The sequence below is a fragment of the Anolis sagrei genome, chromosome X, assembly GCF_037176765.1.
Source record: "Anolis sagrei isolate rAnoSag1 chromosome X, rAnoSag1.mat, whole genome shotgun sequence".
Taxonomy (NCBI): domain Eukaryota; kingdom Metazoa; phylum Chordata; class Lepidosauria; order Squamata; family Dactyloidae; genus Anolis; species Anolis sagrei.
Genome location: NC_090034.1, coordinates 35048161 through 35063490, shown reverse-complemented (window position 1 = coordinate 35063490; position 15330 = coordinate 35048161). Strand labels below are relative to the sequence as shown.

The following is a 15330-nucleotide window of genomic DNA, read 5'->3' as shown; positions in this document are numbered from 1 at the left end:
AATCACAAGCAGGGCCTCTCCGGATGAGTGAAGTGAGCGCGTGGGTTCATAAACGGAGATGCGGTCACGCAGGTAGGGTGGTCCCAAACCGTTTAGGGCTTTGTAGGTAAGCACCTGCATCTTAAATTGGGCTCGGAAAATAAACGGCAGCCAGTGGAGCTCCTTAAACAGGAGGGTTGACCTCTCTCTGTAAGGAGCACCAGTTAACATCCTGGCCGCTGCCCGTTGGACCAGTTGGAATTTCTGAGCCGTTTTTAAGGGCAGCCTCACGTAGAACACATTACAGTAGTCCAATCTAGAGGTGACTGCAAAGAACCCTTACCTTTTAGCAGCCAGGATGGAGGGCCTAGAAAAGCCTGTAAGCTTAGTGGGATTAGTTATGGGCAAGGCGAAACATCAGCGGCCATTTTGGTGAAGGGAGATGCCATCTTAAAGAGTTTCAGAGCAGGGGGTGTGGCCTAGTCAAGAAGCCAGCAGGGAATGGTCGGGATTGGTGGAGAAAAAGGGGCGGAGTTTAGGAGACTCTGAGAGGGAAAAAGGAGCGTTTTAAGTAATAGAGAGATTGAATTTGGGGTTTGAAGAGAAGGGGTGTTTAGGAGTTTGGTGTCAAGGGTTAGAAGAAAAAGGCAAAGGCCTAGCCAGAAGTTTGCCAGCAGGGTAGCTAAAGCAAACTGACAGCTATTAGGAGTATAGCTGGGTAGTAGCAGGATAGAACTAGGATTAAGTTTATCTGGGCTACTGAAGAATTTCTGACAGAGATTCAGTCCTGTTAGGATTCTTGTTTTGTTTTGAGAGGGTTAGAGAGAGAGAAAGGCCTGAGTTTGGCCAGAGTTACTAGCGGGGATAGCTAGTAGTAAGCTAACAGCTATTAGGAAGACAGCTGGGAAGTAGAAAGATAGATCCAAGTTAGGACTATCTGTGCTGCTTTAAGAATTACTGTCAGACAAACTATCCTGTCAGTATTCTTGTGTGGCGGGAGAAAGGAGAGTCTCTTTTGTAACAAAGATAGAACCATTCTTGTAACCATCACGCTTTTAAGACACAACTTTCTGTAACAGCCAAGATATTGATGCATTTGTACCCATTCTAAATAATAAACTTTGTTGATTATTGTTCATCAAAACCTGACTCAAGTGTGCCTCAAAGTTTGAAGATCACAAAAGCAACTTTTGAAGAAACTAATGGTGGCAGCATACTTTCAAAGTAAATAAGCCTTTTAAAATTTGGATAACCCTTGACAATTGATGGTTGCTCTTAGTATTGATGGCAGCATTGATTAGTGATCTGAATAGATCTTTATAATTTGGTGGCAGCGAGTGAGATCTGATTTATCCGATTTTTATAGTGACCAAGGCATGGACCACCCCGGCCAGATCAGCCTTCGCGAGGTACGGTCGCAGTTGGCGCACGAGTCTCAATTGTCCAAAAGCCCTCCCGGACCCCGCCGACGCCTGAGCCTCAAGCGTAAGCGATGAATCCAAGAGGACTCCCAGACTGCGGACCTGTGGCTTTAGGGGGAGTGTAACCCCGTCCAACACAGGTTGCCACCCTATACCCCGATCAGGTTTACGATCGACCAGGAGGACCTCTGTCTTGTCGGGATTGATCTTCAGCTTGTTCCTCCTCATCCAGATAGACACAGCGGCCAGGCACTCGTCCAGCACCCGAGAGGCCTCCTTGGAGTTAGGTGGAAATGAATAATAGAGTTGTGTGTCATTTGCATAGAGGTGGTACCTAACTTCAAAACTCCAGATGACCTCTCCCAGCAGTTTCATGTAGATGTTAAAAAGCATGGGAGACAAAATAGAGCCTTGTGGGACCCCACAGGTCAAAGGCCAGGGGTCCGAGCAGGCATCTCCCAGCTTCACCATCTGGGATCGTCCCTCCAGGAAGGACCGGAGCCACGACAAAACCGTGCCCCCGAGACCCATCCCAGAGAGTCGACCCAGAAGGATACCATGATCGATGGTATCGAAAGCCACTGAGATGTCCAAGAGAACCAACAGAGTAACACTCCCCCTGTCCAGCTCTCTACGGAGGTCATCCACCAAGGCGACCAAGGCTGTCTCGGTGCCGTGACCAGGCCTGAAACCAGACTGTGACTGATCTAGGTAGTTGATGTCATCTAAAAAGCCCTGGAGCTGGGAGGCAACCACCCGCTCCAGCACCTTACCCAAAAAAGGGAGGTTGGAGATCGGTCTGTAATTGTTCAGCACCGTGGAGTCAAGGGAGACCTTTTTAAGGAGTGGACGAACCACAGACTGTTTCATATGAGATGGAAAAATCCCCTGCTCCAACGGTGTATTAATGATCAACACAAACCAATCAACCAACCCCTCCCTGGCCGATTTAATTAGCCAAGATGGGCAAGGGTCTAGAGCCGACGTGGTCGCCCTCACAGCCCCAAGGACCTCTTCCACGGTCTCAGGAAGAACAAGCCTAAAAGAATCCCACAAAATTGGACAAGCAGGTGCCTCAATCACCTCCTCTGACACTGTGATGAAATTGGAGTCGAGCTCAAGGCGTATCTGAGCAACTTTGCCTACAAAATGGTGTGCGAACTCGCAACACCGAGTTGCTGGGTCGTTGAAGGTCTCCTCCACCACAGGTGGCTGAAGGAGTTCCCCGACGACCCGACACAACTCCGATGATCTATTTGCTGCAGACGCTATATGGGCAGTCGTGAAGGACTCCTTGGCTACCCGTATAGCCACGGTATACGCCCTAAGAGAGGCAGTAGCCCGTGCTTGGTCAGACACGTCCCGAGATCTCCTCCAAATGCGCTCTAGCCCCCTTCTCGTGTGCTTCATCACAGCCAACTCCTCGGTGAACCAGGGAGACGGCATGTCATGACACAACGTGATGGGGCGTTCGGGAGTGATTGTATCTATCGCCCTGGTCATCTCCCTGTTATAGAGCTCGACCAAGACATCGAGAGAATCACCAGGCTCCATGGCAGGAATAACCCCAAGATTCCTCAGGAATCTCTCCGGATCCATCAGTCTCCTGGGGCGGACCATCTTAATCTGTCCTCCACCCCTGCGGAGGTTAAGGGTTGCAGAAAGTCTAAAACTGACCAGATAGTGATCAGACCATGACACAGGAAGGATGTTTTGTTCTTCCACTCTGATCATTCCACTGTCCGCCACAAAAACTAGGTCGAGTGGGTGGATCCAGATATAATTTGTGATAGCCCCATGGTCGTCATGGAGGCCATGAAATCCTGAGCTGCACCAGTCAAGGAGGTCTTGGCATGAATATTAAAGTCTCCCAGCACAACCAGGCGCTGGGAGACCAAGGCCAAATTAGAGACCACCTCTGCTAGCTCAGGCAAGGAAACTGCTGGGTCGCGGGGTGGGCGGTACACCAGCAGAAACCCCACGCTATCACGGTTCCCCACCCTCAGGTGGACACACTCAAACCCAGGTGATTGCGGAACAGCACATCTGACCACGGCGATGGATTGCCAATAGATGACTGCGACCCCTCCTCCCCGCCCCCCAGCCTGGCCTGCTGATGCACTCCGAAACCCGGTGGGCACAGCTGAGTGAGATTTACTCCCCCCAGCTCGTCCAACCAGGTCTCGGTAATGCAAGCCAGATCCGCCCCCTCATCCAGGATCAAATCCTGAATGGCAGCAGTCTTACCATTGACGGATCTGGCATTGATCAGCAAGACCTTGAGACCGAGGGGTCTGCCATGGGGCCTACCACTTCCTACCTTCTCCAGGGTCGCAAGAACTCTGTTGCGCTTCTCCCTGGGGCGTTGGTGACCAGCAATTCTCCTCCCCCACATGACTTGGATGGTGCCCCCCTCCTCCAGTTCCCCCTCCCCCCCTACATGGTTGGAATCTGTGGCTAGTCAACTTTCAGAAGAAGCAAGGCTGGAGTATAAGCTCCCTTGGATTTCAGGTAGGGATGCTTCCGATGTCGAACTGGAAAGGGAGACATCAAGGGAACTGAGTGGGCTGAACAAGGGAAGTGTTCTTGGGTGGGAAAGTGTGGCCAATTGTGTAGGGACAACTTCAGCAGATGGGGTTTCAAATTGGAACAGGCCAGGAGGGGAGGCCATAACCGGGGAGCTCTTGACTTTATTATTTTTATTACATGCATTATTTTATTACATTTACATTATTTTACTCTATTCATTATTGTTATTATTATATTTATTATTTTACTCCATTATTATTGTTATTTCATTCTATTATTTCACTCTATTATTATTATTATTTTATTACATTTATTATTTTACTCTATTAATATTGGAAGGATACATAAGCACCTTTACATTGAAGAAGGTTAGAGTAATGGCTGAATCAGAGTTGGACAGTCTTATCTTAAATTATAGCTTTATGTAAATATTAAAAAACATTTAACCTACTGATATTTATTTATTATTATTTATTTCGAGGTTTTATATACCGACCCTCTCACCTTCAAAGAGGGATTCGGACCAGTTCACAACATGTGTTAACATACAAAGAATATACAATAACAACACAATGCCACTTCATTACACGATTAAAATATCAGCACCATACACATTAAAACATTATCATCACAGTTAAAAGAGCCAAATCGTCCAACACTATCACAATCCCATTCATCATCCTCCTTTCATGTGGGCAAAAAATTAAATCAGTTGTCAAATGCTGCGTTCCACAACCAGGTCTTTGTTAGTTTCCTGAACGTCATAAGGGAGGGGGCAGTTCTGATCTCTAATGGCAGGGAGTTCCAAAGTCGAGGGGCCACCATCGAGAAGGCCCTGTCCCTCGTCCCCACCAGCCGTGCTTGTGCAGGCGGTGGGACCGAGAGCAGGGCCCCTCCAGACGATCTTAGTGGTCTTGATGGTTCGTAGGGGAGAATACGTTTGGAGAGGTAAACAGGGCCGGAGTCGTTCAGGGCTTTATAGGTTAACACCAGCACTTTGAATTGTGCTCGGAAGCTAATCGGCAGCCAGTGGAGTTCGAGTAACAGCGGAGTGGTGTGCTCCCTGTACCCAGCACCCGTTAGTAATCTGGCTGCCGCGCGTTGTACTTGCTGCAGCTTCCGGGCAGTCTTCAGAGGCAACCCCACGTAGAGAGCGTTGCAGTAATCTAAGCAGGATGTAACCAAAGCGTGTACTACCGTGGCCAAGTCAGCCCTCCCAAGGTACGGACGCAGCTGGCGCACAAGTTTTAATTGTGTGAATGCTCCCCTGACCACCGCTGAAACCTGGGGTTCCAGGCTCAGCGATGAATCCAGGAGAACTCCCAGACTGCGTACCTGTGTTTTTAGGGGGAGTGTGACCTCGTCCAGCACAGGCTGTAGCCCCGTACCCTGTTCGGTCTTACGACTGACCAGGAGTACCTCTGTCTTGTCTGGATTTAGTTTCAATCTGTTGTCCCTCATCCAGTCCATGACAGCGGCCAAGCACCGGTTCATGACCTGAACAGCCTCCTTAGTGGCAGGTGAAAAAGAGTGATAGAGTTGGACATCATCTGCGTACAGATGACATCGCACCCCAAAACTCCGGATGATCTCTCCCAACGGCTTCATGTATATGTTAAACAACATAGGGGACAAAACTGAACCCTGCGGGACTCCACAGTACAATGGCCGCGGAGTCGAGCAGGTGCCCCCTAGAGACACCTTCTGAGAACGACCCTCGAGGAATGACTGGAGCCACTGCAATGCAGTACCCCCAAGGCCCATTCCCGCGAGGCGTCTCAGAAGGATACCGTGGTCGACGGTATCAAAGGCCGAAGAGAGGTCCAGCAGAACCAGCAGGAACACACTCCCCCTGTCCAATTCCCGGCGAAGATCATCCACTAAGGCGACCAAGGCTGTCTCAGTACCATGTCCTGGCCTAAATCCAGACTGTGACGGATCTAGATAGTCCATGTCCACCAGGAATTCCTGGAGTTGCGAGGCCACCACACGTTCCAGGACTTTGCCCAAGTAGGGGAGATTGGAAACTGGCCGAAAGTTGACGAATTGAGTGGGGTCTAGTGATGGTTTTTTCAACAGCGGTTTGATGACAGCTTGTTTTAAGCTGGCTGGAATCTTGCCTTCCTGAAGGGAGGCATTAACCACCACCTTTACCCACTCTGCCAAACCCCCTCTGGCTTCTTTTACCAGCCAGGAAGGGCAGGGGTCTAGGATGCATGTGGTAGGCCTCGCCTCTCCCAGAACCCTGATGACCTCGTCGAGTTGAACAGATCAAAACGAATCCAACAAAACTGGACAAGCAGATGCTTGAGTTACATCCTCAGAGACTGCAGTTAATGTGATGTCAAAGCCCGCACGGATCAAAGCGACTTTGTCCGCAAAGTACTGAGCAAATGCTTCACAGCGCGCTGCCGAGTCGTCAAGGGACCACTCGAGGTGGGATTCAACAACCCTCTGACTACTCGGAACAGCTCTGCCAGACGGTTCCTTGCGGACGCAATATTGGCCGAGTAGAAAGCATTTTGCGCGGCCTCTATTGCCGCGCCATACGTCCTTAGATAAAGGTGTAGGCGTATTCGGTTTGGCTCGGTGGGCTCTTTCCTCCACACGCTCTCTAGCCACCTCTTTGTTCGCTTTAGCTCCACCAGCTCCTTGTTGAACCAAGGGGCAGGTTTCGCTCGGCGACTTAAGAGGGGGCGCTCCGGAGCAATCGTGTCTATTGCCCTAGTCAACTCCCTATTCCAGTGAGCGACCAGGGCATCTACAGAATCACCATCCAAGGCAGCGGAAACATCCCCAAGAGCCATCAGGAGTCCTTCTGAATCCATAAGCCTCCTGGAGCGGACCATCTTAATGGGTCCACCACCCCTGCGGAGGTTAGAAGTTGCAGCAAGTCTAAACTTGATCAGGTGGTGGTCAGTCCATGGCAATGGGGAGATTGATAACTCCTCCACACCGCCACCTTCTTCCCAGCCCTGACAGAAGACCAAGTCAAGTGTGTGTCCAGCACAGTGGGTAGGGCCAGATATTAATTGGGACAGCCCCATAGTTGCCATGGCAGCCATGAAGTCCTGAGCCGCTCCTGAAAGAGTGGTCTCTGCATGGACATTGAAGTCCCCCAGCACTACAAGCCGCCGGGACTCCAATGCCAGGCCCGAGACCAACTCTGCAAGCTCAGGTAGGGCGGCCGTGGTGCAGCGGGGTGGTCGGTACACCAACAACAGCCCTATTCTGTCCCAGTCTCCTAGCCTCAGGTGGACACATTCAAACAAGGTCGACTGTAAGGCTGGGCCCCTGACCAAGGAGATGGAATCTTTATAGACTATTGCAACTCCGCCTCCCCGCCCCCCGGATCTCGGTTAGTGTTGCACGGCATAACCTAGTGGGCAAAGCTGGGTGAGATTAACCCCTCCAGCCTCGTCCAACCAGGTCTCTGTGATGCACGCCAGGTCTGCCTTTTCATCCAGGATTAAATCCTGAATGGTTGATGCTTTACCATTGACAGACCTGGCATTCAACAGCACCACCTTTAATCCGTGAGGACCGTCTACCTTGGTACCCAAGTTTACCATGTCGGGAGGACATTTTGGAATTTTTCTTAAGGTTTGCTCACGAATTGGCCGAATTGGTTTTTTAACTCTCCCTTTCCCGTATCTCCCCCTCCCCATCATCACCTCGATGGGGGCCCCCCAAGCACTGGAACTCCCTCCCTCCCCCCCTATCGTTCTCCACATCCTGGTAGTTCACTAGTGCGCTGTTATATGATATGTCAATAGCCCAGGCGGTTGTTAAACCATCATTTCCGCCATTATTGTAGTTCAATTCCTTCGCCTTATAAAACCATCTCCAATTTTCCCCGGCCATTCGACCATTGTTGGGAGTGATTATATAATACACAATGTAAAGTGCAAATGCAAAATTAAAGTGACCGCACAATAGCACCATTGATAATAGTAACTAACAGAATTGAATTGTAACCAACATTAATTGATGCCTCAATTAATGTAACTTTATTGGTATCTATTTTTATTTTGAAATTTACCAGTGGCTGCTGCATTTCTCAGTCTCGGCTTATACTCAAGTCAATACATTTTCTCAGTTTCTTCTGGTAAAATAGATGTTTTGGCTTATATTTGGGTCGGCTTATACTCGCATATAGGGCATATTTTTTTCTCTGCTAAGTAGCAGAGAAAAATAATTTAAGCCTTGGCTTTTATTTATTTGAACACATTTGAAATCATAGTAATAGCAATAATAATAGTAATAGTAGTAGTAATCATCATCATCATTTTATTTCTTATCTGCTTCTTCTGGCTTGAGGCAGGGCACAACATAGCTAAAAACATGCCATCATAAAACATTATCTAAAATACACATATTAAAACAAAATGGAAGAATAAATGGATTTTTAACTAATTATTTCCAAATTCCGTATGATAGGGAGGACATTCTGAAGTGCACAAGTAGAAAATAGACTGACTTCCCTCCGTAAACATTTGATTGAATGTTAAACCTCTGTTTTTCCTGGAACTCTGCAGCTGCTGTACCCTGGTGGCTCTCAGAAATGATCTGCTTCGTATGTTATTTAATTCAGGATCATTAGATTTCTAATGGCCATAATGGCTACACAAGGGAAGTTTGCTTAAATTGCTGTGAGGGTTATGACGCTCATGCTACCATACTTCTTGCTTGCAGGAACGTCAGTTCGGATGGAGCTGAAGCCCGCAGGAGACTCCGAGAATGCGACGGCTTGGTAGATGCCCTCCTTCACGCTCTGCAGTCTGCGGTGGGCAAGAAGGACACTGATAATAAGGTGATTGGTAGTCTCCCGTTGACTGAAGTGCACATGGTTGATACCTCAGGGAGGAATCTATTGAGCCTGAAAAGGAGTTTAAAAATTCAAATGAGTAGATCAAAGTCCTGGAACAGTCCTCCTTATATAACCATTTAGACCATGAGGAGAAGAGAGCTATGGGAGTTTCTCATTGGAGCATTCGTTTGACTGCTGTGAGTGCAAAATACTGGACCAGAGATGACGATGTCTTCTCCAACTTGTCATTGTGGACATAAAATGATTGGTTTTACATTTAGTGCATATGTTGGGGACTGAGTTGACTTGGGCATTTCTAGTTGGGTTACAAAGTGGATAGAAACTATGTGAACTTCTGGACATTGTTGGAGTGCAACTGCTAACATCTCTTGTCATTGGCTATGCTGGCTGGGACTGCTGGAAACTGCAGTCTAGCCACATCTTGCAGCACCAAATGATTCCCTGCCCAGTTCTAGAGAAAAGTGCCTATATAGCAAGGAGCAAGGACTATATGGTCTTTGGATGCGGTTGGACTCCAACTCCCATTAGCCTAGTAATCATAGTCAGTGATGAGAAATGATGTAATATCATGGATGGTGAGCATGTAATCCATGAGCTGTTAGACAGGAACTTACGTCATTCCTCATTATTGGTTATAGAATCATAGAGTTGGAAAAGACCTCATGGGCCATCCAGTCCAACCCCCTGCTAAGAAGCAGGAAAATTGCATTCAAAGCACCCCTGACTGATGGCCATCCAGCCTCTGTTTAAAAGCCTCCAAAGAAGGAGCCTCCCCCACACTCCGGGGCAGTTCCACTGCTGAACGGCTCTCACAGTCAGGAAGTTCTTCCTAATGTTCAGATGGAATCTCCTTTCTTGTAGTTTGAAGCCATTGTTCCGCGCGTAGTCTCCAGGGCAGCCGAAAACAAGCTTGCTCCCTCCTCCCTATGACTTCCTCTCACATATTTATACATGGCTATCGTGTCTCCTCTCAGCCTTCTCTTCTTCAGGCTAAACATGCCCAGCTCTTTAAGCTGCTCCTCATAGGGCTTGTTCTCCAGACTCTTTTAGTCGCCCTCCTCTGGAAACATTCCAGCTTGTCAATACCTCTCTTCAATTGTGGTGCTCAGAATTGAACACAATATTCCAGGTGTGGTCTAACCCAGGCAGAATAGAGGGGTAGCATGACTTCCCTGGATCTGGACACTATACTCCTATTGATGCAGGCCAAAATCCCATTGGCTTTTTTGCTGTCGCATCACATCGTTGGCTCATGTTTAACTTGTTGTCCTTGAGGACTCTCAAGATCTTTTTCACACATACTGCTTTTTTCAATGGGGTTGCCTCATTAGTGTATTTCAGTGCAGAAAGCTGAAATAAGACCACTTCCCTCCTTTTATAGAATATTCTAAAAAGGGATAAGTTGTCTTATCTCAACTTTCTGTACTGAAATACACAAATAGGGCAACTTCATTGAAAAATACTGAACTATTGTTACTGATACATGCAAAGCATGTCCTCTGTGCTTCATGCCTTCTTCCAGTTTAGAGTCCGGTAACAATCAAGGATGAGGTAGTTGCACTGGTCTCTTGGGGCACTTGCGGGGCCACATCTCTGGGCTACAGCCCCCCATTAAAATATATATTGTCCAACACTCCTAGCATGCATGTGTAACATTGAGAGATCTTCCCGCCATCTTCAGGTTTGGAGTGCATTTTGGCAGTCTGTATGGCTCCCAAATGCATAGCATTGTCCCATAACTGTGGTGTCAATTTTGTGGCCCTCGACTTGTTCTGGCCTCCAACTCCTAGAATATCTGGCCATTGGACAAGCTGGCTAGGACTTTTGGGAGTTGGAGGCCCAAACATCTGGATGGACACAAGTTTGACACCTCTATTAGCACCACTGTAATTGCTCACACATGCTTTCTTGTTGTGTTTTGTCATTCCATTCTGAAGGGGACTCTGGGTGTTATCCTATCATTCCTCAGTTATAGTATGCCATTGCATTCATTTTTCTCCAAAGTAACTTTAAGAGTTCAGCTACACAGAATGACAGGGAGGGGGAGACGACAGCTCATTCCCAGCAGCCCTGCCACATCAGCGTTTGAGGCTTTTGTCATTGTTTCCTGACTCCCGACAAGCCCCCAATGAATGCTCCTGTTCCGTGCTCTCCGGCAGTGGTCTTTCTGCCACCTGGGACTCATTAGCGGCAGATTGAACCCGAGGGGGCCTCATACATACAAAGTCTGTTTTTCTTTCACGGAGCTATGGTAAAAGAACAGAGAAGTAAGCAAAAAAAAAAAAGGAAAAATGTTTCTCACCTACTACTTTAAAAATGCCAACTGCTTTTTTTGATGAGCGTTTCTTCATTAGCAGGAAGGGCTGGAGTTCGGCAGCGGGGCACGTGCCTTGCATGCAGAATGTTCCACTTTCATTTCTTGCACCTAAAGTTCAGAAAAGCAGGCAGCAGGTGATGCAAAAGACACTGCAAACCCAGTCAGAGTAGCCAGGTCCCAGCTCATATAGGGCAGCTTCCAATATTCCTTCAAAAAAAGAGGGAACCAAATGATTCACAGGTGGGAATCATGTTCTGCTTATAACGTAAGTCAGCTGTGATGATCACCTAAAACTGCTCAAGACAGCCATCTTTTAGCCTGGGGAACTATTGCTAGTTATATTATGTGATTGTTTACTCGTGGTTTTTTTTCCATGTCGTTTCTGTCCCTGCTGTCCTGTAGTCGGTGGAGAACTGTGTGTGCATCATGAGGAACCTCTCGTACCACGTCCACAAGGAAGTCCCAGGAGCGGACAAGTACCAGGAACTTGACGCCAGCTACCTTGGAGGCCTCGGGGGGACCCACAAGAAGAAGAAAGATGATGCTGGCTGCTTTGGTGGGAAGAAGGCCAAAGGTATGTGTTCCTAAAGCAAACAGGGCAGTTGACCAGATCTGGCTGAGATGTTTGTGCCTGCATCTTTCTATTTCTTCAGCTTTGAATTCCCAGATTATTTTGCAAGAACCAGAACATAACACAGTCCAACAACAATCATTTTTCCCCTTAGTGTCTTTGTTTTTAGGCCTGTTCCTGGATTATTATTTTTTTGGGACACTGATTCAGAAAATGGAATTGGATAGACCGCATCAGGCCTAGATACTTAGATATGGTCATCATGGGTCGAGCAGATGGTGACTGGCAGATAAAGCTAGAACTGAGAAAGTAAACTGGTGCCATTTCTGGAAGCATTAGGTCAACTATACCTAGAAACAGGGCTGGCATTTGAGGTACCAAAATGTGTGCTGACGAGTGAAACCTGCCAAGAGTTCCTGGGTAAACTACCTATCCCAGTATTCTTTAAAATGAAGCTATGAAATTGAGAGTGCTATGAAACTGATATCACCGTATCTTTAGACATAATAGAAGACATGTGTATTGAATGTAGTGCTCAATTGAAATTTACTGAAAACAGTGGTAGCAGTGGTGGTAGAAGTACCTAACATCTTAGTATTTCAGGTAAAGAAGGGTAAATTTAGAGGTCCTCCTGCTTACAACTTGTTCTGCTACTCTCCGTTTTCATTTTCTCCAAATTTATTCTGAGCAGCATCTTGCAAAAATCCCGGTTAGTAGATGGCATTTTTACCAGAACACCATTTGCAGTGTGACTGTGTTTAATAAAATAATGTCACCTTGGGATATTGGGGCGAGGGGGGGATGATAAGCCAGTGGTTCCCAACTTCTGGTCCTCCAGGTGTTTTGGACTTCAGCTCCCACAATTCCTAACAGCTGGTAAGCTGTCTGGGATTTCTGGGAGTTGAAGTCCAAAGCAGCTGGAGGACAAAAGATTGAGAAACAATGCAAAAGGCAATTGGGAGGACAACAGATGTTATTCCTGTTCTCCTGAATTGCCCTCCCCATTCCTGGAAAATGGATTTAATAGTCCTCTGTTTTTGTGGCTGCAAAAGTGAGGAGATATTACAAATGAACACATTTCAACCCAGCCTTCATGATAATCATTTGTGTATACATTGACTTTATTTTATTTGTTTCTTTCACTTTTAAGCCACTCACTAACCCAAAGTTTCTGTTCTCATTGTATAACCTGTACCTCATGATGGGTGACAAAGTTGCATACTCGTTTCTCCAGTTAGTACTGAGGATGGGGGAAATGGCCAGGACAGGTCCTCTCTCCACAATCCCCAGCCAGGTTGGCCCCTCAAAAAGCTTGTAATTGCACACAATACGGTCAGCAAAGGTTTCTATACATGGTTCCTTGAACTTGCTTGAATGCTCCATGTGATCAGGAATGCTTGCCTTTTGGGGTGCTCAGTAAGGTGGAGGCATCACACTGCATTCAGCTAAACTTGAGAACACGCTTTTCATTAATATTTTCACTCAAAATAGGAAAGTGTTTAGGTGAGTCTCTGTGGGCAAGAAAATGAGAGGCAAGGCTTGTGTGCATGTTGCTCTCCTTTGGTAGGCTCAATTTAGTCTTCATAGGTACAGGAGAACACCTTCAAACTATTTTGGGTAGTTATTGAAATTGGTAGTCTCTTTCTCCCACTGCAGTGAGCAAAGGCAACCCCCACCCGCCCTGCCCAGGACCTATTGTTTTGCTATGATAGCCCTCCTCTATGTTCATTCCATGATGAGATGGATCAGAGAGGCATCTGGCTATGTCCCTGTAGCCAAATGCAGAAGGATGACATATCTGCCCTTCTTTTCTTTTCTTTCCTTTCTTTCTTTTAATTTATATTATTTCTTTATTCATATTAGTTGTTACTTTTATTTCTACCCCTCCTCAAGGTGGCTTATAATGAGATGACACAACCCAACAACTTTAAAAACATGGCAAATACAAAATGTGAAAACAATGAAATGTTTGTGTCATGGCTCCAAAGTTTAAAATACAACAAAATACAATTAAAACTACATTTTAAAACTCATCACTCCCCCCCCCCGCCCCCGCCCCCCGCATCAATTCCACCTACAGTTCCCTCAATAGCATGCTCTCATCCTTGCCCAAGTGCCTGATGGCAAAGAAATGTCTTAAGCTGCTTGTGGAAAGCCAGCAGGTGTGGTGTCCTCCGGTTCTCTCTAGGGAGGGAGTTCCAAAGTCTGGCAGCAGCCACTGTAAAGACCCTCTCTCAAAGTTGCCCTCAAAGATGCTTGAGAGGGATGCAGTGGAATAAAGAGATCAAGGCCCTCCCCAGATTACCTTAGTCTTCTAACAGGTTCAGAGAGATGGGGGGGGGGGGGGTCCTTCAAAGATCCCTGGAAGGCTCTGGTAACTCTTGGTGGATGATATCATCATCCTGCATCTAGCCCTAGGGACATAACCAGACATTTCTCAAATCCATTGCTACTTTCCAGGCGCCACAGTGTGATGAGTTCTAGGGGTGGTGAGAGAAGAGCTGTAGCATAGATCCACCTCTACAATTCATTGATGTAGGATCTCAGCTCTAAGAGTCAGAGCTGACCTGCTCAGCCTGTGGTCCTCCAGCTGTTTGAGTCTCCAACTCCCAGAAGCCCTGTGTGCTTGTCCAATGGTCAGGAATTCTACGAGCTGAAGTCCAAAACACCTGGAGGGCTGCAGGTTGTGTAGGCCTGAGTTACAGCATATATGCTTGTCTTGTAATACTTGAAGCGATGTTCAACCTGTCCATGTCTTGCTGTAATTTAACAGTTACTGACAGTCATTAATGCCAAAGCACAGAATAGAAAGGGACAGAATGCAATAACCCAATTGCCACACACATAACAGAACCAATGTAATCCAGATCACAAGCAGACACTTGGAGGGATCAGAGGCCCCACACCAAGATAGCAACAGAACAGCGAGCTGTGAGCCAAGCTGTCCCTGTTTGATGTAACTGAAAAGATGCTGTGCACTTGAGACACTTTGATCTTGGCCTTGTTCAGATGCATGGGGCTTGTGATACCTCACAAGGGCATTTGCGAGGTATCAGAAGCCCAAGAATCAAAGGCACTGGCAAGTCCCATGGAGAATTGGTCAATCTATGCTTATGGCTCATTATAGTTAAATGTTGCCTGCAAGTTCAGAGACAGTGTGGCAGGGGATGCGGGGAACCATGGGGAGGGAGCTGGCATCCAGACCTCTACATAGAAGCCACGACATTTGTTCTATGCCATAAGAAGTGCAGATCATTGTCTAGGCCAGTTCCTTTGCAATTTCACACTGAAGGGCAGGAGCAAGATAATATCATTCCCCTTTGGCAAAGAACTCCAGGTAACTGCTGCCAGTTGTGTCCTGAATAATGCAAACAGATAGCACTAACATACACATTTCTTTCTTAATACATTGGACATGCTAAACTTACTATTGGTGTTTTCGACAATAATATACTAATAGCCAAGAGCTGAGCAGGTACGCCATATATGTCTGGAAGTCGAGATTCTAAAATCCCAAGCAAAATAGATTCCATAAACTGTGGGGCCTGAGTTCATCCCTCTAGGGAGATGATAGAAACATGGAGGACTTCCCCCTCAGCAAAACATATTCTCTGCAAAAACTGTCCTCCTGAGACTACATTTTGCTAATGGAAACAGAGGACTGGTTAAACCTCTGACTGTT

At 47.0% G+C, this 15330-nt stretch overlaps 1 protein-coding gene across 16 annotated transcripts in view; it reads left to right on the top strand.

The window, feature by feature from the left end:
• ARVCF (ARVCF delta catenin family member) overlaps positions 1-15330 on the top strand; it is a 537576-nt gene that overhangs the window by 452967 nt on the left and 69279 nt on the right. For all 16 annotated transcript variants that reach the window (XM_060785841.2, XM_060785850.2, XM_067473177.1 and 13 more), the window contains 2 exons: positions 8625-8742; positions 11480-11651. In XM_060785841.2, the coding sequence (XP_060641824.1) occupies positions 8625-8742; positions 11480-11651 (290 nt within the window). The remainder of the gene's footprint in view (positions 1-8624; positions 8743-11479; positions 11652-15330) is intronic.